Raw genomic sequence first — 21,217 nt, forward strand, 5'->3', positions numbered from 1 at the left:
GTGTTCATCCTGCATAACAACTCCAAGCTTTTGCCGCCATCTGCTGTCCAGTTTAATTTAGTTCTATCAACTTCTGTCTGATGGCTTGACGAGTTTCTACCATCTCTTGGGCAAAGGTTTGCGCACCCCAAAGGTTAATCAAACGTTTGTGGACACTGTTTATAGTATTGACTATGCAACATTTGAGCAAAAGTTTTGGCACCCCACAAATCTGCACCACATTCACTGTTTCTGCAGGAACTAGTCACACACCAGTGTTCAACTGATCTATAAGAACAAAGAAAATCACAATAAAACATTTACATTTTAATGTCAGAATGTGCACTAAATTGAAATTGAACACTTTAGTGAGGCTGAAAATGCAGTTGTAACTGCTTGGTGGTCTGGGCATTAAACATTTAATATTAGTAAAATTACTGCAAAGTATAATACTTTTTTTTCTTATCAAAGGTGTCAAAAATATTTACATCCATTACTTGGGATGAAGTATAAATACTAGGTTTAAAAAAAATCTGTTGAAGTATCAACTCAAGCTTTTTACCCAAGTAAAAGTGTAAGTAAGTAAGGGGCAAATGCAATTTAAAAAACAAAAGCTTAGGCCACGTCACACGTTATTTTTGTTCCAATAATTAGTGCTAAAAGTATTAAAATCAATAAAAAGACAAGGGTGTCCAAATTTATGCACCTGCCTAATTTTGTTTAAAGAATTACTGCACACTTTCTTTAAATCCTATTACCTTCACTTCTCAAATATCGCTGTGTTTGTCTGTTATATGATACATTAAACTGAAATTGCTGATCTGAACAACCAATGAGGAAAGGAAAATCATGAAAATGATCAGGGGTGCCCAAAGGTTTTAATACCACAGTACATACATCTGCTATGTCCTTGCTGGTGTGTGGGCGTGATGTGTGCAGATGTGGTGGATTGCGAACCAATAGGGTGTGAGAATGGTATATGTTTATACTTCTCATAAACCACAATCAAATTTGTTCTATCTGAATGGAGAAATTTATTTGTTCTCTATAATCGGTGTATTACGTGTTTAAATGCAATTTGTCTTACACAGCCCACCTAAAAACATAGAACGGTTCTGTAACATTAGATTTTCCAAATAGCAAAAGGGTTTTAATTCCCCCCCCCCCATAATTTCTCTGATGTCAGAATGTATTTATTTGTGCAAGTTGATTTTACTATGATTCAATGTTTTTTTCAATAATTTTTTTTTAACAATCACAGAAATACTTACTAAGATTGTAGATAGATTTTTATATATAAATTACTTTCTGGTCATTATATACTTATATCTCTTTTCTGATCTCAATAAATAACAGTAAATATATATCACACTTGTTCCAGTGGCTAAATCACCTGTCAGGTACTAAGAGTTTTTACTGAAATTATGCTGTTTTTAGCTACAGAGTACCAGCGAGCTGGAATTCACTACAGGAAACAGTAAATCTCAGCTCGCTGGGGTCACTAAACCAAAACAAAACTTTTAGTTTCTAATCACCCTCTGAGCCTGTGACTGTTTATTGTTTCTCATATAATTGACTTTTAATTTTTAATTGTTCTTACTTTTTGTATTTAATTATGATCTTAGTTTATTACTGTCATATTTATCATATCAATTTTTTTTACCATTATTATTATTAAGCTACTTTATTTTCATTATTTATTTTATAAATTCTTTAATTTGTATGTTATTTTTTTATATTAATCTTATTTTAATTTTTCTATATTATATATATTATTCATTTATGTCAAATGTATTTGTTTAAAAAAATATATTTATAAATTCTAATTTCTTATTTTGTTTTTTTCATCTCTTTTGAACTGTAAATGCGGCTGTATTGGAACTTAGGGTTAAGTTACCTAATTACTCTTAGTGTATTCTCCAGTACATCGGTGGAGCCGAATTAAACAGCATAAAACCGACACACAATCATTAAAAATAACCGAGCTGATTCTTAATAATACAGTAAACAAAACTGCGATTTAAACGGCACATTTCAGCAAAAACCCGCACAGTAAAACCCCGGCTCCGTGTAAACTGACTGAACATGACAGCAACGGTCAACACCAGCTTCAAATTCGCCTAGCTTAGCTTAGTTTAGCTTAGCGTAGCTTGTTTTAGCTTAGCTTAATCTAGTTTAGCTTGCATTCCCTTAGTGTAGCTTAGTTTAGTTTAGCGAAGCGTATTTTAGCTCATCTTATCGTAGCATAGTTTAGATTAGCATGTCTTAGTTTAGATTAGCGTATCCTAGTTTAGTTTAGCGTAGTTTCGTTTAATTTATCTTAGCTTAGCTTATCTTAGCGTAGTTTAGCTTAGTTTAGCGTAGCTAGGTTTAGCTTAATTTATCTTAGTGTAGGTTAGTTTAGTTTAGCGTAGTTTATCATATATTATTTGCATTTATTATTGGCGTGTCTGGGAGCATCCAGTGGATTTAGCTAATTTAGAAGATAAAAAGCAAATAATCTGTAGAGTTTACAGCTTCCTGTGATAACTGAAGGTCAGTATTGGGATAAAAAGTGATAAAGGTTAAAATAAGCTTTTAACTATGTTAAACTAAATTCAGGGGTATATCATTATTTTAGATGTTCTGTAGATTAATACTAGGTCTACTAAGTCATCCAAACTATGAAGAAGAAAAACATGAATTATTTAGCAATTAAGAAAATAGTTAAACAACCAGAATATGTTTTATATTTTAGATTCTTCAAAGTAGCACCTCTTGCTTAAATTACATCTTTGCATATCTTGGCATGTTGTCAATTAGCTTTATGTGTTATTCGTTGTAATAACAACTGTGCTGAACGTGTCAAAAGTTTGAATTTCTTGAATTTCTTCTCCTCTAAATGTGTTTGAGAGCATTTGTTGTGTTGTGTAGTGTTAGTATACAGTAAATAGTCATATTTGAGTAATGTTCTAATCCATATTCTAAAACAAAACAAACAAAAAAAACATTAATTAATGTACACACATTTGACATTTCAAATAAGAGGCATTTATTTCAGCCAAATATACACATGCAAGTATATGTTGTCACTGTCACACCTTGTAAAAGTGTGTAAAAAAGTAGTAACTGTACTAGGCTTCAGAGGGGTTACAGGATCTCTTATTAGAAAGAAACCAAACACATTTGATTATCATAGGGGTGCAAAAAAAACCTGCTGTAAAAAAAAACTAAATTAAGTTTGCAAGAGGACACCTAACATAAATCAGAAATTATCTAAAACAATGTGCCTCCGACAGAGTAATGTGAAGTTGAATTATTTGGGCACAGTAACAAAATGCATGTATTGCACAAACCAAGCACAGCATTTAAGCACAAAGTGAATCATAACCTTTCCCTCTTATGAAATTAACATTTTTATTCATTACAATTCAAAAGTAATTTCTTCAGTTTTATTTGTTTGGTTATATAAGGTCTGTCTTTAAACACTGATCAAATTAAGCTAAAATATTCAAAAGATTAAATAGGCAAAGTTATAGCCATATCCAGACCTTAACCCCACTGAGACTCTTTGGGATGTGCTGGAGAAGGCTTTGTGCAGTGGTCAGACTCTACCATCATCAATGCAAGATCTTGGTTAAATATTAATTCAACACTGGATTGAAATAAATCTTGTGACATTGCAAACGCTTATCGAAATAATGCCACAATGAAAGGGTGCCGCAATCAAAGCTAAAGGCAACAAAATATTTGTTTTTTTTGGTTCAGGCACTAAATCTGAAAGCTAATATTATATTATTTTTTGCTTAAACTAGTAAATTAGTACAATCACCTATATGAGTATATCTCATGGTCTTTTGGTTTTGAACACTGTTGAGTTGCTAGCTGTGAGCCAGTTAATATATTATCTTTTTTTCCAGATTTGCAGATGAATAGCTTTGGAGGTCCAGAGTGCAGTTTTCAAGGAGACTTAAACAGAGGGTCTTTTGTTCCTGCGTCTTTATTCCATGTTGAAATCCCAAACGAAGTCTTTTATTCAGGCTCAGTTCACCACTACAGTGAAGGACCCCCACATACCACAAATCCAGACGAGCTCGGTTATCCCAGACTGGATAATGATTTGGGCAAGTCCAGAATGTACTGTGACCCATTGTCCCAGTGCCCCCTTGTTCCGTATCCTGATTACCTGCTATGTCAAGCCGCACCATATCACTTTATGAATCCACCGGTGGGCCTCTGTAAAAACACGCTGTCCACTTGGACACCTGAAGAAGCTTTTCCTTATTGGATGACTTCGGTAAGTATAAGAAATTAAAACGTGTGCAGGGGGAAAAACATTGTAAAAGTGTTTTGTCCTTACAACTATGATATTTTTTTATTTTAAGCATTTTTTTGTAAAACAAAATGGGACAGCATTGGAAAGTAGAAGGAGGTTTTATTAACATTAACATCTATAATTAAGTTCTAATATCATCAATATCCCAAATAAAGTTCTAATCAAGTAGCTATCAATAGGTTTCACAAAGGTGTATCACAAAGTTGTTTAGATCACCAAAATAAATAACCTTGCATGTTTTGGTAGATTATCTTTTATAACATTAAAAAAAAAATCCACAAAAAATGTAATTTGCAATTTAATACATTCCCAAAATATGGGAATATAGTTGGCCAGAGCACACATCCTCCATCATGGTTGGTGTTGCCTAATTTGTGTGCTTTTATATCAGATGTTAGGAAAAGCAGAGTCCATTTTTTCCATACAAATACTTATCATACAATAAGTTCTTCCTTTGTGATGTTGTTTTCCCTCTTAGCTTTTATATACATAGTGGAGGAAGCATTATATTCCCTCAGACTGTGATAAAGCAATAGTAACTCAGTAGTTGTCTCTTCCTTATTTGTGTTGCTTAATCAAACCTAATCACATACCTGATGTACGTTTCAAATTGCCAACTGGAACTGAATTGGGAATTGCAGTATGACAGTAAATTATACAAATTATCCAGAATAAACTTCTAGTAAAATTAAAAACCACAATGAATAAAGCAAATATTGGGGTAAGTGATAACGCGATTTTGATGCAGATAATTTGACAGGAAATTACTGCAAACAGATTATTTGTCTACTGTGTATAGGTAGTAAGTAATAATATATATATAATAATAAAGTGATTGTAGATGTTGGATTGATAGTTTACAAAGAAATACCTCAGCTTTTTCTTGAACTCAATCTGTTTAATGACTTAATCCCTTTATTGTGACAGGCAGAGATGCACGAAGGTGTTGCCAGCATTACCTCAGAGGGAGCAGACGAGCACTGTAAACAGACCTGTTCCAGACAAGAGTCTGTCACTGAGCTTCTGGACATGGGCCACAATGTGAGGTTTAACAACTTTAAATGCTTCTAGATGTATAATTACTTTAGTACTGTTTAAATTTAAAATTAAATTTAAAATTAAATAAATAAAATTAGATATTTGAGTGCTTTTACCCTGTAAAGAGCATTTAGGTACTACCAGGAAACATAATTTTCAAATTAACATAAAATCCTGTGCATATACAGTGGCTGGCAAAAGTATTCATACAAAGTATTCAATATGAAAAGTTCAAGGGGTATGAATACTTTTGCAAGCCACTGAACATGATGAAGTGACTCCCCAGTATCAGTAATATGGAACCGCAGACTATTTCCATCTTTGTGCTTTGCCTCATTAAGCTCACATGATTCAGCTCATTAAAGGTGCTGTTACATTATTTTGTTGTCAACCTTCTGCTGTAGGTTTCTGCATGAATATAATTTTTACTTAGAGATTGTTGCATATTTGATTCTTTCCTTACACACCCACTGCAAAGATGACAAAAAAAACGCAGAACATAGGATACTGTAGGATACCCAGTTGTGTGTGTGTGTGTGTGTATGTGCAGGTTGTGTGTAACGTAAATGATGGTGGACAGATGATGGTACTGAATCACTGCAGCCCAAACCAGATCATCCAACCCATGGTCCAGGACCAAAGTACACCAAATCCTGACCCCCTTCTGTACACTGCAGATCACTCACACTCCCCTGAGCGCTGTCTCACACAGGAAACAGGTAAATAAATAACAACTAGATTTACTTTAAGACTGTGTTCACAACACAGGGTTGAAGAGGTCCAGTTTCATTCTTTAAAGATGGCCCAGTATTTTGACCATTTTGGTGTAAATTCAAGGTACAAGATTTTGACCTGACAGTGAGAATATACATGATTGGGTGGTGGTGATTATGACTCTCACCTTGATTTCCAGCTGATAGTCCACTACCGAAACAGGTGCAGAGGGGATTCTCCTCTCCGATGTATTTGTCCTCCCTCACCAGCTCTAATGTCCACCCATCCTCCAATTCGAATTCTTCTACTCCCAGCTACAATTTCACATTAGGGACATACATCTCTCCGGTCAGTACACATCTAAAATGGATTTGTTTATTTGTTTATCCACATTTTATTATAATAACATTGTAGATTTATTCCTTGCCTAGCATGTTAACTGGTTCAAGTTATTGTTATGCCCTTAAACTTTCAGGGTTTGTATGTGTGTCCACACCTCTGTTCCTTATTTAGATCATTTAGATAGAATTTTAGATAGAACTTATACACACATTTCAAAGTATATTTACATTTGTGCAATTTAGCAGCAAAACACAGAAGTGTTTCACTCTCCATTAAAAAATATCTATCTAATCATCTGCTCCAGAGAGTACTTCTCTACAGAAAACAGACAAGTGTGCATTTGCATGGGTAGCTCAACAAAATACTTTTATTTAAATGTCCACAAACATTTGGACATATGGTGTACCTAGATTTGCATATACACAATACACAGCAGATACATTACACATTACACAATATAAAAAATACCATTGTCAGAGACATCAAAGAATTAAGATCTTTTTTAACAAGGTATAGGCGAGCTGTCAACCGTGCACTGTGCAGCATTATTTAGGGCTTGTTAGAATGTCTGATATCGTAACACTGGGAGAAGGCCTGTACGAATTCTCTTAATTAATCAAGGGTGTGTTTTAGTGCTAGGCCATTTTCACGATTAATTCTGAACATCAAACAGATATTTACAGGTAAACCTAGTTTTGAACCATTTCATTGTCATCTTTATTTTTAGTAGGGGGGAAATCAGATTTTTTTTTTTTGTGAAAAAACTAAGATTTTTTTTAGGCCATAATCGTCCAGCACTAGTGTGTTTTTGGCGCAACATGAAGTAAACCAGTCAGTGTGTCAATTAATAAGGAAACTGACCTGCTCAAGGTGCGCAAGCAGCTCATTTACGGGAACAGCAATCTGATTTTATTTAGTATTCTGTTTATTGTGTACGTTAAAGTTGGGTTTGTGTGCTGCGACCTGTTCTTGTGTGCGTAAGGAGCGGGGGTGTACGTGCACTAAATGTACATGCGGGTTAACTGTTGTCATAGTTCAAATCAGTCAGTGGCGCTCCTGTGTTTTCCGCTGCCAAGCTAGCAGTACAATAGTACCTGAACACACCTAATTTCCAGACAATCATGTCCATCAGTGTAGATATATTCACAAACACTTTTGCTATTTAAACAATGTACATGAAAATATCAGTGAAAATAGACTGTTCTATTTGTAAAATTGCTAAGTGCATCGCAAAGCTCGTAAGATAGGAGCCAATGTTTTCATAGGTTTTCTTATTAAGAACGTTTTAAGTGTTAAATTAAGCTATCTTGAAATAGGTGGTCTTTAGTCAAAGTTCAAATTCATAACAATCCAATATTTTGTATCTGGTTTTTACTTATTTTAAGTGATTTTCACTTCTGCTGTGCCATCAGAGCTCCTGCACTGAACTTCCTAAACCAGGAGGGGTGGAGTCCAGTGAGACCCAAAGTGTGCGGTATGAACAATTACAGCATACATACTCATTAGTCGTTACACTTACTGACAAAAAATAATGCACCACAGAGTTGTTGGAATCAAATTAAACTTTATTTGTGTGAATAAGTTACACTCACACATACTACATAAGTGGTGCTTTTTTATTATTATTATTTTATTATTATCTTTTAATATATTTTATTTTATTTATTTTTTTTGTACATATATATTATTATTGTTTCATGCCACCTACAACAGTGTTTTTTTTCATCCAACTGTTTGTGACCATTTTTTAATATGCACATTTTTAAACTAATTTAAGTAAAGGTTAAAACTGTTCGGTTTGTTGATAAAGGAGATTTCATAACCAGATCTTGCATCTACAGCAACAGCAGGACTGTAGCACTCGTGTAAGTGATCCCTTACCAAGAGGTTAATTACTTTCAGCAACTATTTCTCAGCTCCCAACACTTAATTATTCTTACAACCACAATTACTGATAAATCAACTGGCTTTAATTAAAGAAAAGCTGTTTTTCATTTATTAAGATTAAGGCTCTGCTCCCCTCAACTGCTCCAAACCAAGACCCACACAGACATTAGTACTGGTGTTGCCCTTTGCATTTTGGGTATCCATGCATGCTTACGGGTTTTATTCCTAAAACCTCTGTGAGAAACTTGGGTATACATACAATGTAAACTTCTGTGAAGCTCTACATAATTCAAACCTTTAAGAATAGACGGGTTCTTTTGCTGAAGGACGCCAGAGATCCTGCTCAGAGGTCCCCTGAGACTAAAAGAATAATATACATTCTGCTTAGCTCAGTTTACACACACACACACACACACTCACTCTGAGCAAAATCCCTGGCAAGGTTTTACTATCAGTAACCAATTATTAATGAATATATAATGAATACACCGTGGGGTGAAAAAGTATTTTTACAGATTTCTTCGTTTTTTGCTTTTTTGTCATACAGATATTTTTCAGATTATCATACAATCTTATAAAGATATAAGAATATATTCCCGGATATTCCCCTTCAGGATTGTTTGGTAAACAGCAGAATTCCTGGTTCCATCTATTACAGCAGGTTGTCCAGACCCTAAAACAGCAAAGCAGTCCCAGACCATCACACTACCACCACCATGTTTTACGTTCAGTATGATGTTCTTTTTTCTGAAATTATGTGTTAGTTTTACCCCAGATGTAATGGGACACAAAACTTCCAAAAAGTTCCACTTTTGTTACATCAGTCTAAATATTCAGGGGATCATCAAATTTCTTAAGGTAAATGTAAGACAGGCCATTTTTGACCAGCCACTTTCTTATTAATACATTTTTAACACTGACCTTAACTGAGGCAAGTGAGATCTACAGTTCTTTAAATATTGTTCTGGGTCCTTTTATGAGTTGTCTATGCCCTTTTGGAAAAACCTGTTATGGAATTTCTTTAGATAAGGGCATAATGTTTTTACAATGTATTTACTTAGGTTATATTTGTCTGATATAAATTTTATTCATCTAAAAATGTAAGTATGACAAAAATACAAAAACAAAAGAAATCTGTAAGGGGGAAAATACTTTTACACGCCTCTGTTTGTCTAAAATATCTTCTGAGAATATTTTTATAGGGCAGTGAGGAAAGCATTTTACACCTCTACATCTGGTAGCAAGACCTATGGCCCTATTTCTGCGATCTATAGCGCACCAGTTAGTAGCGCTTTGCACAGAGTGATTTAGGGGCATGTCCTGTGTTTTTGGTATCGTGAGGGTGTAGAAAATATAACTTGCACAGCTTAAATTGCGCAAAAGGCATGTACTAATTCTCTTAATTATTCATGGGTGTGTTTTGGGAGTAACATGAAATAAACCAATCAGTGTGCAAGTAATCATTTCCTTTAAGAGGCAGGTGTGCGCTGACTTTTGTGTGTTCGTGCCTTAAGAGTACTGTGTCTCAGGGGATACTGACCTGGGTGTTCACGCTGGAAAGGCAGCTCATTTAATTGCTATTTATTGTTTATGTAAAAGCTTGTTGCAAAAGAGTTTGCAACAATGAATTTCAATCAATCAACCTTTATTTTCACTCATTAGAAATAATAATAATAACAAAATAGTAAAAAATAAATAAGAAATTAGAAAGAAATTCACATTTTAAACCAACATTTAGTATAGATGAATACAATATATAGGTAAAAAGAAAAAAAAGAAGAACTTCCGGACCGCCATGCCCATCAGCACTAATATATTCCTAAACTCCAACGTTATTTTATCAGCGTGGACGCAAGGCATGAAATTAGACACACACCTTGCTCAGGGTGTGCGCAGACACCTGTAATCATTTACATATCTGCCTGCATGTAGAGTTTAGCAGGGGTGTGTTATGTTTTGTCAGTGTGCGTTTCATGTTAAAATGTTTCTGTGTTTTTCAATACCAGAGAAAGACTGAAGAAGCCTTGCAACTGCACTAGGTCACAGTGTTTGAAACTGTAAGTGACCCTTCATTCATTCTTTTTTAAATTCAGTTAGGGATATAATACTGGTCTAAACAAATCTGATTGCTCACATTTTAGGTGTTACATAAACAGCAGTATATTACAAATAGAGCAGTATAGCTAATTAATTAAAATTTTAATTATATTATTTAAAAGAAAAATATCCACATAACAGCTAATATGTAGTATAAATAGTAATATATGACAATAACATTGTTTTGTTACAATGCCGGCACCTAAAGTTAATCTATCTACCAGATACTGTGACTGCTTTGCAAGTGGAGAAGTTTGCAGCAACTGTAACTGTACCAACTGCTGTAACAACATGGAGCACAAGTCAGAGAGATACAGAGCAATGAAGGTACAGCCTGATTCTAACATTTCACTGTGGTCAATTATGGAAAGCAAGGTAATTGTCATTTTGTGGCCAAATCAGAGCCCTGGCCTACATGATAGAAATGTAGTTCCATGTCTGCTCACATTGCTTACTAGAGCAAATAAATCTTATAAGTAGTCTGTGTGCAGCTTATATAACAGTGTAAATTTATTCTTCTCTTAAAATAACTCAATATACAGCCGTTAATGTCTAAACCACCAGCAACAAAAGTGAATAACCCCCTAAAAGACTGCACCCCTAAATGTTCAAATTGAACACTGCTTGTTATTTTTCCCTCTAAATGTCATGTGACTTGTTACTGTTACTAGGTCTCAGGTGTGCATAGGGAGCAGGTGTGTTCAATTTTGTAGTACAGCTCTCACACTCTCTCATACTGGTCACTGAAAGTTCCAACATGGCACCTCATGGCAAAGAACTCTCTGAGGATAATAAAAGATGAATTGTTGCTCTACATGAAGATGGTCAACACCCTGAAACTGAGCTGCAGCACAGGGGCCAAGATCATCCAGCGATTAAAACAGCAGGGTCCACTTAGAACAGACCTCCTGTTGGTCTTTCAAAGAAGCTGAGTGCAGGTGCTCAGCATCACATCCAAATGCTGTCTTTGAAAGGAGTGCTGTCAGCATTGCTGCAGAGATTGAGGAGGTGGGGAGTCCGCCTGTCAGGCTCAGAGCATACGCTGCACACTACATCAAATTGGTCTACATGGCTGTCACCCCAGAGGGAAGACTCTTCAGAATTCTGTATGCAACAGTTTGCTGAAGACGTGTCAACAAAGACCAAGAGTAATTTGTTTGGTTCAGATGCTCTTAAGCATGTGTGGCAGCAATCAGGTGAGGAGTACAAAGATAAGTGTGTCATGTCTACAGTCAGGCATGGTGGTGGGAATGCCATGATCTGGGGCTGCATGAGTGCAGCAGGTGTTGGGGAGTTACATTTCATTGAGGGACACATTTACTCCAATATGTAGTGTAAAATACTGAAGCAGAGCATGATCCCCTCCCTCAGGAAACTGGGTGGCAGGGCCGTGTTCCAGCATGATAATGACCCCAAACACACCTCTAAACCGACCACTGCTTTATTGAAGAGGCTGAGGGTAAAGGTGATTGACCGGCCAAGCATGACTCCAGACCTAAACCCAATAGAACATCTTTGGGGAATCCTCAAGCAGAAGGTGGAGGAGAGCAACGCCTCGAATATCCGCCAGCTCCCTGATGTCAGCATGGAGGAGTGGAAAAGCATTCCAGTTTCAACATGTGACTGTCTGGTAAACTCCATGCCTAGGAGAGTTAAGACAGTTCTGGAAAATAATTGTGGCCACACGAAATATTGACACTTCTGGTGCTTTCAGTAAAGGGTGTCCTCACTTTAGCTGCCGGTAGTTTAGACATTAATGGCTGTATATTGAGTTATTTTGAGGGAAGAATTAATTTATACTGTTATATTAGCTGCACACGGATTTATATTTCATTGTGTCAAAGTGTAATTTTGTCAGTGTTGTCCCATGAAAAGATATACTTAAATATCTGCAGAAAAGTGAGAGATGTACTCACTTTTATGATACACTGTATAACTCCCATTATAGTTTTCTCTGCATTGGTTTCCTGGGGAGCAAAGGATATAGTTTAAAATTCGTACCCTAATTTCAGAGCATTGCATGGGCAGGCTCCCATGTATATAGCTGATCTACTGCACCCACAAATACCTGCACGCTCTCTCAGGTCAAGCAACCTGAACCTGCTGTGGGTTTCATGTACCTGACTGAAGATGCGCAGAGATCACGCTTTTGAGGTTGTTGCTCATAAATTGTGAAATACGTTACCTAACATTTTAAGAGTCTTTTAAAAAGCAGTTAAAGACTTAATATTTTTATGCAGGCATTGTCTTGAACTGAACTGTCGTGTAATGTGTTTGTTCATTTTAATCTGTAAAGATCTTTGTGAGTGTTCTCTATGATAAATGCTATTTAAAAATAATAATAATAAATATTATTGTAAATAAATGTAATTTAATTACTTGTCAAAATTGTTCAATTTTACGATTTTTTAACATTGTAAATGTAATATTTAAAACATTAAAACTATGCAATAACATGTGAAAATAATTTGTAAACAGTAAGTTTTAAACAATCCAGAATATGTTTTATACTTTATATATTTTCTCAGTGGCTTTATGAGGTATAGTTACCTGCAGTAGTTTTCTCGGCCTCTTGAAGGAGTTCCTGGAGGTGCTGAACAATAGTTGCTGCGTTTCCGTTATGCTGTGAAGCTCCAGCTCATCCCAAATCACCATCTCAGTAGGGTTTAGATCGGAATTGTAAAGGCCACTTTTTTTGTTTACTACACAATTATATATGTGTTCCTTCATTGTTTTCAGGTCTTTAATATATACAGTGCCCTCCATAATTATTGGCACCCCTGGTTAAGATGTGTTCTTTAGCTTCTCATAAATTGAGTTTTGTTCAAAATAATATAGGACCAGAGTAAAATATAACCTTTAACTCAAGTGAATTTATTCAGTAGGAAAAAAATCCCACATTAAGAAATAATTATTTAACATCAAATCATATGTGCCACAATTATTAGCACCCCTGATGTTAATACTTTGTACAACCCCCTTTTGCCAACAAAACAGCACCTAATCTTCTCCTGTAATGTTTCACAAGATGGGAGAATACAGAAAGAGGGATCTTTGACCATTCCTCTTTGCACATTCTCTCTAAATCATCCAACGACCTGGGTCCTCTCCTCTGCACTCTCCTCTTCAGCTCACCCCACAGGTTTTCAATGGGGTTGAGGTCTGGGGACTGAGATGGCCATGGGAGGAGCTTGATTCTGTGTGCGGTGAACCATTTCTGTGTAGATTTGGCCACATGTTTAAGGTCATTATCTTGCTGAAAGACCCAGTGACGACCCATCTTCAGCTTTCGGGCAGAAGCCACCAGATTTTGTTTTAAAATGTCCTGGTATTTTAGAGCATTCATGATGCCATGCACCCTAACAAGGTTCCCAGGGCCTTTAGAAGAGAAACAGGCCCACAGCATCACTGATCCCCCGCCGTATTTCACAGTGGGCATGAGGTGCTTTTCTGCATACTCAGCTCTTGTGTTACGCCAGACCCACTTAGAGCATTTGTTGCCAAAAAGCTCTATCTTTGTTTCATCTGACCAAAGTACACGGTCCCAGTTGAAGTCATAGTACCGCTTAGCAAACTCCAAACGTTTGCGTTTATGATTGTGAGTGAGAAATGGTTTCTTCCGTGCATGCCTCCCAAACAGCTTGTTGGCATGTAGATAGCGCCTGATGGTTGTTTTGGAGACTTTGTGACCCCAAGAAGCTACCATTTGTTGCAATTCTGTAACAGTGAGCTTTGGAGAACTTTTTATTTCTCTTTACATCCTCCTCACTGTGCGTAGTGGCAAAATAAACTTGCGTCCTTGTCCAGGCTTGTTTACCACTGTTCCAGTTGTTTTAAACTTCTTAATAATTCCTCTGACAGTAGATATGGACAGGTGTAGGCGAGTAGCGATTTTCTTGTAGCCATTGCCTGACTTGTGAAGGTCAACACACATCTGCCTCACTTGAATGGTATGTTCCTTTGTCTTTCCCATGTTGAAGATAAATGGCCTCTGTGTCACGTCATATTTATACCCCAGGGAAACAGGAAGTTGTGAATTACTAATTAAATGTTCCTACATACTCTGATCAACTTCGTAAACTACTGTAGAAGTGACAGAAATACTTTTATTAAATTTATTTCCTAAGAATTGTTAGGGGTGCCAATAATTGTGGAACAGGTGATTTTATGAAGAATAATTATTTCTTAGTCAGGGATTTTATTTCCCCCTTAAAATTTACTTGAGTTAAAGGTTGGACTTTACTTTTTTTCCCATCGTGGTCCTATATTATTTTGAACAAAACTCAATTTATGAGAAGCTAAAGAACACATCTTAACCAGAGGTGCCAATAATTATGGAGGGCACTGTACATTAATATTATTATACATTGTAGAAATAAATTAAATGAAGAAAAATATAAGAAGTACTGTGTACTGCTTTCATTTGTTTTTCTCAGATTTGCTTAAAGAGGAACCCAAAGGCCTTTCATCCAAAAACCGGAATCAGAAAGGTTGGGGATGTGAAAAGTCGTCACACAAAGGGGTGCAACTGCAAACGTTCGGGCTGCCTGAAGAACTACTGCGAGTGTTACGAGGTAAACACACACACAGGAGCAAATTTTTCGAAACCCCTCTTTTAGCTCCACCTTATTGTTGTTAAGTTAGAAACAATAGTTTATTTGTTGATACACAGTTTATGTTAGCTTTCCTTTAGACCAGGTAGACTATGGTCTACATCCAGACTGAAATCAATTGTACTACAGGCCAGGTAGCAGTGAGGGTTAAAAGCCATGTTAAAGGAACCCTCAACCCTGTCATCATTCCATGTCAGTGTCACTGCTGTGCTGAGAACAGACCACAACCCCTAATGTCTGTACAGTAGCTTCCCTCTGGAGAGAGACTGACCAGTGATGAATGTAGTAGAAGAAGCTGATAACAAGACATGTGTTAATTTAACACAATACGTTGTAAATTATCAGTATAAGTATAAGTGTAAATATGATACTATCTCTGTGAAAATAGGAAATTAAACTGAGTGCAACCATGTTTTTTATAGAAAAAAGTGCACCTTATAATCTTAACCAGGATTTCTTTGACTGGGCGTGTTTATGTTGCAGGCCAAGATCATGTGCTCCTCCACCTGTAAGTGCATTGGCTGTCGCAATTATGATGGAAGTCCGGTGAGAGAGCTCACTGGAAGGGAAACCCCCAACACCCCTGAGAACAGCTCCGGTCTGCACAAGTGAGATTATGCAGCTCTGTTTAATAATTATGGGAAATATCTCCTACATTTACAAAGACTAATGTCATCTGAATTTAAGATGATAGTCTGCACTTTCTTTACTTATTCTGCTAAGCTTTAATCTATTAAATTTATATAATTTATGGTTTGAATACTGAGTCATGCTGCCTGTATACATAGTAAATACACAATTTACACAAAAGAAAATATGCCTTTTTTTTAAATGCACATGATATTAATATACAAACTATGAAAGACACGTTTGCAATTTTATTAACACATAAGAATTAGATTAGTTACAAATTTAGTGCCCAAGGTCTTTGGATGCAGTGTGACAAATGTAGTAAAACTACATTGTAGAACTACGTTATATTGTAGAATTTTAGTCTAGATATCCGGTTGAGCATATATGTTAGGTTGTATAATAAGCTACTAGAAAAAAATGGAGGAGGCTTTATTTAGCTTTTATCTCCATGGCCCCTGTTCTCTCATCCTGTGACACAGAGTGTTTATCTCTCCCTTTCAGTTCCTATTAAAGAGAGATGTGTGACTTGCTGGACAGTCACTCACTTAAAGACACTTCGTGATTAGTAAAAGACTGCGTGATTCAATATTCAGAAAAGAAATAAACAGTGGTTAAGGTATCACATAACAACAAAACAGTAGTAGCAATCCGAATTGCATCTGTACTTTAGTCTGTCTTTTAGGTATCAGTAATGCATGTGCGTGGTGATTTAGACATGATGCTAATGGGTGAGATAATCCTCTTATACTTGTTAGCTATATTATCATTGCAGCTCCAGTGTAAACATAAATATTGATTTGATTTTTTTGGCACAAACAGCCTTTATCAAAAAACAAACTGACAAATGCAATTAGATAGAATTGAATAAAACCTTCCCAACAATATATTATAAATAAAATTTGTAACTGATAATATTATATATTATTAATATAGTCTTATAATTGTATCACGTTTTCAGGTTGATTGTGTGTCTAATTCCAAATAAATTATGATTACTATATTGAAAAGATTACAAAATTTATATGTTACTTGCATCATTGTAGTTTAAGTAGTTAAAATTAAAGTCTTGATGGAGGAGTAGAGGGATGTTCAGGGCTCTGTTAAATCCAGCCTAACTCAGTGCATTAAGCTTATTTTTGGGTTGCAAAAGCTTGTTATTTTCCACACTTGTGTGTGTCACACTTATAGAAGGTGTGTGTGTGTGTGTGTGTGTTGGTAATAGGTGTCCTCTCTCCTGCATCACGCCTGATGTTGTGGAAGCCACATGCGGCTGCCTGCTGGCCCAGGCCGAGGAGGCCGAGCGGGAAAGGCACACGCAGCCTCACGCTGAGCGAATGATTTTAGAGGAGTTTGGCCAGTGCCTGACACAAATTGTGCGTTCGATGTTTAAATCCACAGGAGTGCAGTGAAAGAAACAGCATCTCCCACTGCTACCATAGGACACAAAAAGTAGTGCTGTGACGTCATATCAGCAGAATCTCAGCCACCTGTAACTTAACTGAAAGATAGTGATTGTACTGATGCAGCTTATTTAGTTGGTCTGCCGTCATTTGAGATTTTTGAATTGAGTAAACCCACTGTTCTGTTTTCATCTTTTTATTTAACCTATTTTTTCAGTTCAGTTACTAAAACAGCACATTTTTATTTAGGTGTATTTAGTTAGACTTTAATGTTTTTTTCACATAAATACAATGTATTGCATCAACATTTTTATCTATTGCTTATGCTTAGCAACAGATATACTAAAAAACTGTATGTTTATTCTCTTGAAAAGGATGAACACATATATGTTTAATACATTCAATACACTTTTTTGAGTCTAGGTTGACTGTAAACAAAGAGTAATTTAATTTAATTAATATAGATTTATATATATTTTCAGTTGATTTGCACTCTTATTTGTATTAGTGTATATGTAAATATAGTCTAGATATTTATAAATACCTCACTATTTATTGATTTATTTCATGTATTTATTTTCTAGCCATACAAAAGCTATTTTACGAAAGTGTTCTATACTATCTACAATTTACATCACCTCTGTGAGTATTTAACTTATCTTCATAATTCTGTTTGTGATGTGTAGTTAATTTATTTTATTTGTGAATTTCTGTGATATGTCTGTCTGTATTCACCTTGACGTGTGTTAAATAAATGGCATCACTCCAGGAGTGAGTTTTGAAATGAAAACAAATTGTGTGTGATTTTGAAGATGGTAAATCTCGCCATTGATCTTCATTATGGCAATTGAGTTGTTGACGTCAGCTTTAGAGGGGTTAATATGGGCAGTTTTCTGTGATAGGATGGGCTATAAACCTCAGCCGTTCCTCACAGTAGGCTCTATCGAACCAATGGCCCCATTGCTCCTGATGGGAATAAAAAGGGAGCTGAGAAGTGGTCCGATCAGAATCATCACTCAGTTCCATCTCATCCATTGCCTGTCCCGGTGGAATGAAAATGGTAAATATGCTTGTGCTGCTTTTTCATGCAGACTGTATAGTGAGAGAGTTAAGCTGATGTTTCTCTTATAAACAGAGTCCGAGGACACGGGTTGTTTGGACATGCTCAGTTGTGATGGTCATCTTGTTTTCGGAGTCACACTGTATCCAGAAGGTAAGGATGGCTCACTCAAATTTTTCAATACATGGTAAAGCAGGTATTATTGTTTAATATGTCCCATATTTCATGTCTACAGACGACTCTGTCTAAGAACTGGGGGCCGCAGTCAATGCTGTATCTGAAGGGCAAATGTGAGTCTTCCCTTATTGACCCAGGGTCATTAAAACAGAACCCTCAGGGCACAAGCCTGAGGTAGAACAAGGAGTTGTTTAGTATGTTAAAACTGTGATTTCAGACAACTGTGAAAAGCTTGGGACTGGAAATAATCAGCACTTGGATTGAAAATTGACTAATAGGAATCCAGCTGAACCAATAAGGAATCTGACATTTTACAATGTCTTGATAAAAGAATTGATGGAAAAGTGAGACACTATTACTGTTTTTTTTATTGATACTCACATATTTGGGTTGTCAAACAACAAAAGACAACTTAATGTCTGGAATCATGAAAATGTTAGGTAAATGCTAATTTCCAGTTTTTAGTTAGATAGTTATTTTAAATATACAGTAAACAATGTAGTGGGTTAATTGTTGTTGCCAAGTTTGTAGTTTTACAGACATAAAATGCTTTATATTTTAAGGCCAAATATGTTTTGATAATTACAGTTCCATTCACTAATAGCAAATCTGTTTATTTATCTAATCACTTGTTTATTGGAATATGTTTTCTTAGATTTTTATTTAGTGTGATTTAATTTTTCCACAGATGGCAGAAGATATGTACCAGACAGTGATGACAATATTTATAACTCAGGGTTAAAAAGCTGGTACACAGTTATTAAAGGTATGAAAAAAAACTTGTACATCATTGTCATCAGTGCATTATCTCCTGTTAAAATATCAGTGAAGTTATCATGGTGTGTTTTCCTGGTTTAATGTAGAATTCCAGAAGTTGAAGACCGTGGCCGCTGGCAGACCTACACATTTCTTCACAGAGGAGAATGTTCTGATACATTATACAGAGTAGGAGGGTAATTTTTTTTAAGGTATTAAAAAGATTTGATGATGATGATTTAATTAATCCAGTGTATAGTCAGTAAGACCCTGATTTACAAGGACACCAAAACAAAACACCAATCAATACCAGTGTGCGCCAATTTGTGCATTTCACGAACTCTGTTTGATGGTCAGCATGTATATAGTGAGGTTTAGAAGTTTGGGTACCCATGAATAAAACACATTGATTTGTACATTCACTTATGTAAAATTAAATATATATGCCAAATATATAACTAAACATGACTGGTATATAATTCGTAATTAAAATTCTGAAGTTGTTACCGCTGCTGTACAGCAGTCAGTTTGTATTGCATTTATGTGTGTATTTTTGTAATTTATATAACCTCATAAAAGCAAACAAAATAAATGATGGTGTTATACTCAAATTTTCTTGTTTATTTCTGTGTGGGACAGGCTGTGTATTTTAACAAAAACAGAAGGTACCAAAGAATGCATTTTACATGAAAAATATGTCGTGGTAAGGACAGTTTTACATTTCCATGTACAAACGTTCCTTTGTAAAAAGTTGATGTGACATGGTATTACTTTCAAAATTTAATTATGTAAATATAAAGCACTGTTTTTTGTGTTTTTAGGGACTGCTTATGTTGTTTGTGTAAATTTGCTTAAATAAAATTCACTTTTGCTTTGTGTTTTTTACACTAATGCAATGATAATCAGCCTATTCAGTGAAAATGAATGAACACGAAAAATGCTATTAAGTTATTGAGGTTTGCTGTTACTTTGTCAGAGGCCATGTAAATAATGTAAGTGTATCTACAGTGACATACTTCTGGACATTATAATAAACATGTACTGTTTATTCAATGCATTTGTCAGTTAATAAAAATAATAAACCAAAAATATAACATCAACAAATGTGAAATGTGACAAATGTGTTTTATTTATGTAAAATAAGGACATGATATGATTTATAATTTAGTACAGCTCTGTTTCAGTGGGCCAGGCAGAGCCAGTGAACAGCTGAAATGCAGAGTGTGTGAGAGGTGTGTAATCTGCCCTCAGAGATACGTGGCTTCCTGCACACACTCCTCACAGTGTGACAGTGCATAAACTCAGCTTGGTCGGGTTTCAGAGTGAAAAGTTTTTTACTGAAAAGAAAAGTGAAAATGTTCAACAAGTTGCTGCTGTATAGTAACATTGCTTACTTTATCTATATACCAGGTATCATGTAAACAGTTCTTGAAAATGATGTGTTGGAAGCAGAAAAATTATGTAGAATATGCAACTGTCAAATCACATTTTGCAGGGCTAAAAGAGACTGCTGCTAACCTCTTGGTTCCCGATAACACATAACACCTTTAGAGGTCTTGTGGCATCCATGACAACATGTCAGAGCTAGTGGCACAAGGGGGACCAAACACAAAATGTATTATTGTTTTTAAGGTTATGGCTGATTAGTGCATGTAGCCTGTACAGGCTTGTGTATTGGCATTGCCACTTTCTGGTAGTGCACAAGAAGCCTTATAAAAACCACTGTTTACATCCCATAACGATTTGGGTTCCGCCATTACTGTTGCAGACGACGCCAGGAATCTAGGCTATGTTTCTATGTATATATATATATATATATATATATATATATATATATATATATATATATATATATATGTCTGTCATTATCAGTACAATGATGGCGGCACACAGAGCTAAAGCTATCGGCACACAGAGCTGAAGCTAGCGGCATGGAATGTAAACTGAGGTTTTTAGCTTCTTGTGCACTTTTTAAGTTATTAATGCCTCGTTTTAAATGTCAGAGCTCTCCGGATTCTAGCAAGGAGGTGTAGAGCTACTTTGAGCTGGATAACAGTGAAAAAAACTATTTATCAGGGCAAATTATGCTCCTATCACTCAGTCTGATTGGTGTTTGTGCAAACTGTTCATTTCTGGATCACAGAACGCTGTGGGAAAACAGAGATGTGCTACTCATCAAGGGTAAGTACTTTTTATCCTGTTTTTT

General features: G+C 35.7%; 2 protein-coding genes and 1 non-coding gene across 4 annotated transcripts; 2 read left to right on the plus strand and 1 right to left on the minus strand.

Annotated features, from left to right (window-relative positions):
- The first annotated feature begins 15 nt into the window (after nt 1-15).
- tesmin (testis expressed metallothionein like protein) lies at nt 16-17,317 on the plus strand. Of its 2 annotated transcripts, none has more exons than XM_022683945.2 (11): nt 16-116; nt 3,879-4,255; nt 5,222-5,335; nt 5,883-6,051; nt 6,246-6,394; nt 7,801-7,862; nt 10,282-10,332; nt 10,597-10,699; nt 14,809-14,946; nt 15,469-15,593; nt 16,841-17,317. In XM_022683945.2, exons 2-11 carry the CDS (start codon nt 3,887-3,889, stop codon nt 17,025-17,027), a joined length of 1,467 nt encoding a protein of 488 aa, XP_022539666.2. In that variant the 5' UTR covers nt 16-116; nt 3,879-3,886; the 3' UTR covers nt 17,028-17,317. The 2 variants fall into 2 exon arrangements, with proteins under 2 accessions (XP_022539666.2, XP_022539665.2); XM_022683944.2 differs by lacking the exon at nt 16-116 and adding an exon at nt 1,840-2,514.
- A 187-nt stretch (nt 17,318-17,504) lies between these two features.
- Nucleotides 17,505-20,026, plus strand: LOC125804757 (spexin prohormone 2-like). The gene is made up of 5 exons (XM_049484185.1): nt 17,505-18,078; nt 18,154-18,231; nt 18,314-18,368; nt 18,944-19,021; nt 19,119-20,026. Exons 1-5 carry the CDS (start codon nt 18,070-18,072, stop codon nt 19,202-19,204), a joined length of 306 nt encoding a protein of 101 aa, XP_049340142.1. The 5' UTR covers nt 17,505-18,069; the 3' UTR covers nt 19,205-20,026.
- On the minus strand, nt 18,983-19,051 carry LOC125804881 (small nucleolar RNA SNORD36). The gene has a single exon (XR_007441102.1). It is a non-coding gene; the product is annotated as a small nucleolar RNA SNORD36 (small nucleolar RNA).
- Nucleotides 20,027-21,217: the final 1,191 nt, after the last annotated feature.

This window comes from Astyanax mexicanus, chromosome 10 (genome assembly GCF_023375975.1).
Source record: "Astyanax mexicanus isolate ESR-SI-001 chromosome 10, AstMex3_surface, whole genome shotgun sequence".
NCBI lineage: Eukaryota > Metazoa > Chordata > Actinopteri > Characiformes > Acestrorhamphidae > Astyanax > Astyanax mexicanus.

What these genes read in the sequence shown, in the direction of transcription:
- LOC125804757 (XM_049484185.1), top strand. An exon ending in AGTCACACTGTATCCAGAAG is followed by an intron (nt 18,232 to 18,313) that starts GTAAGGATGGCT and finishes TCATGTCTACAG; the next exon opens with ACGACTCTGTCTAAGAACTG. An exon ending in CTGGTACACAGTTATTAAAG is followed by an intron (nt 19,022 to 19,118) that starts GTATGAAAAAAA and finishes GGTTTAATGTAG; the next exon opens with AATTCCAGAAGTTGAAGACC.
- tesmin (XM_022683945.2), top strand. Translation starts at nt 3,887, where the DNA reads ATGAATAGCTTTGGAGGTCCAGAGTGCAGTTTTCAAGGAGACTTAAAC. An exon ending in AGTGAGACCCAAAGTGTGCG is followed by an intron (nt 7,863 to 10,281) that starts GTATGAACAATT and finishes TTTCAATACCAG; the next exon opens with AGAAAGACTGAAGAAGCCTT. An exon ending in AGGTCACAGTGTTTGAAACT is followed by an intron (nt 10,333 to 10,596) that starts GTAAGTGACCCT and finishes TCTATCTACCAG; the next exon opens with ATACTGTGACTGCTTTGCAA.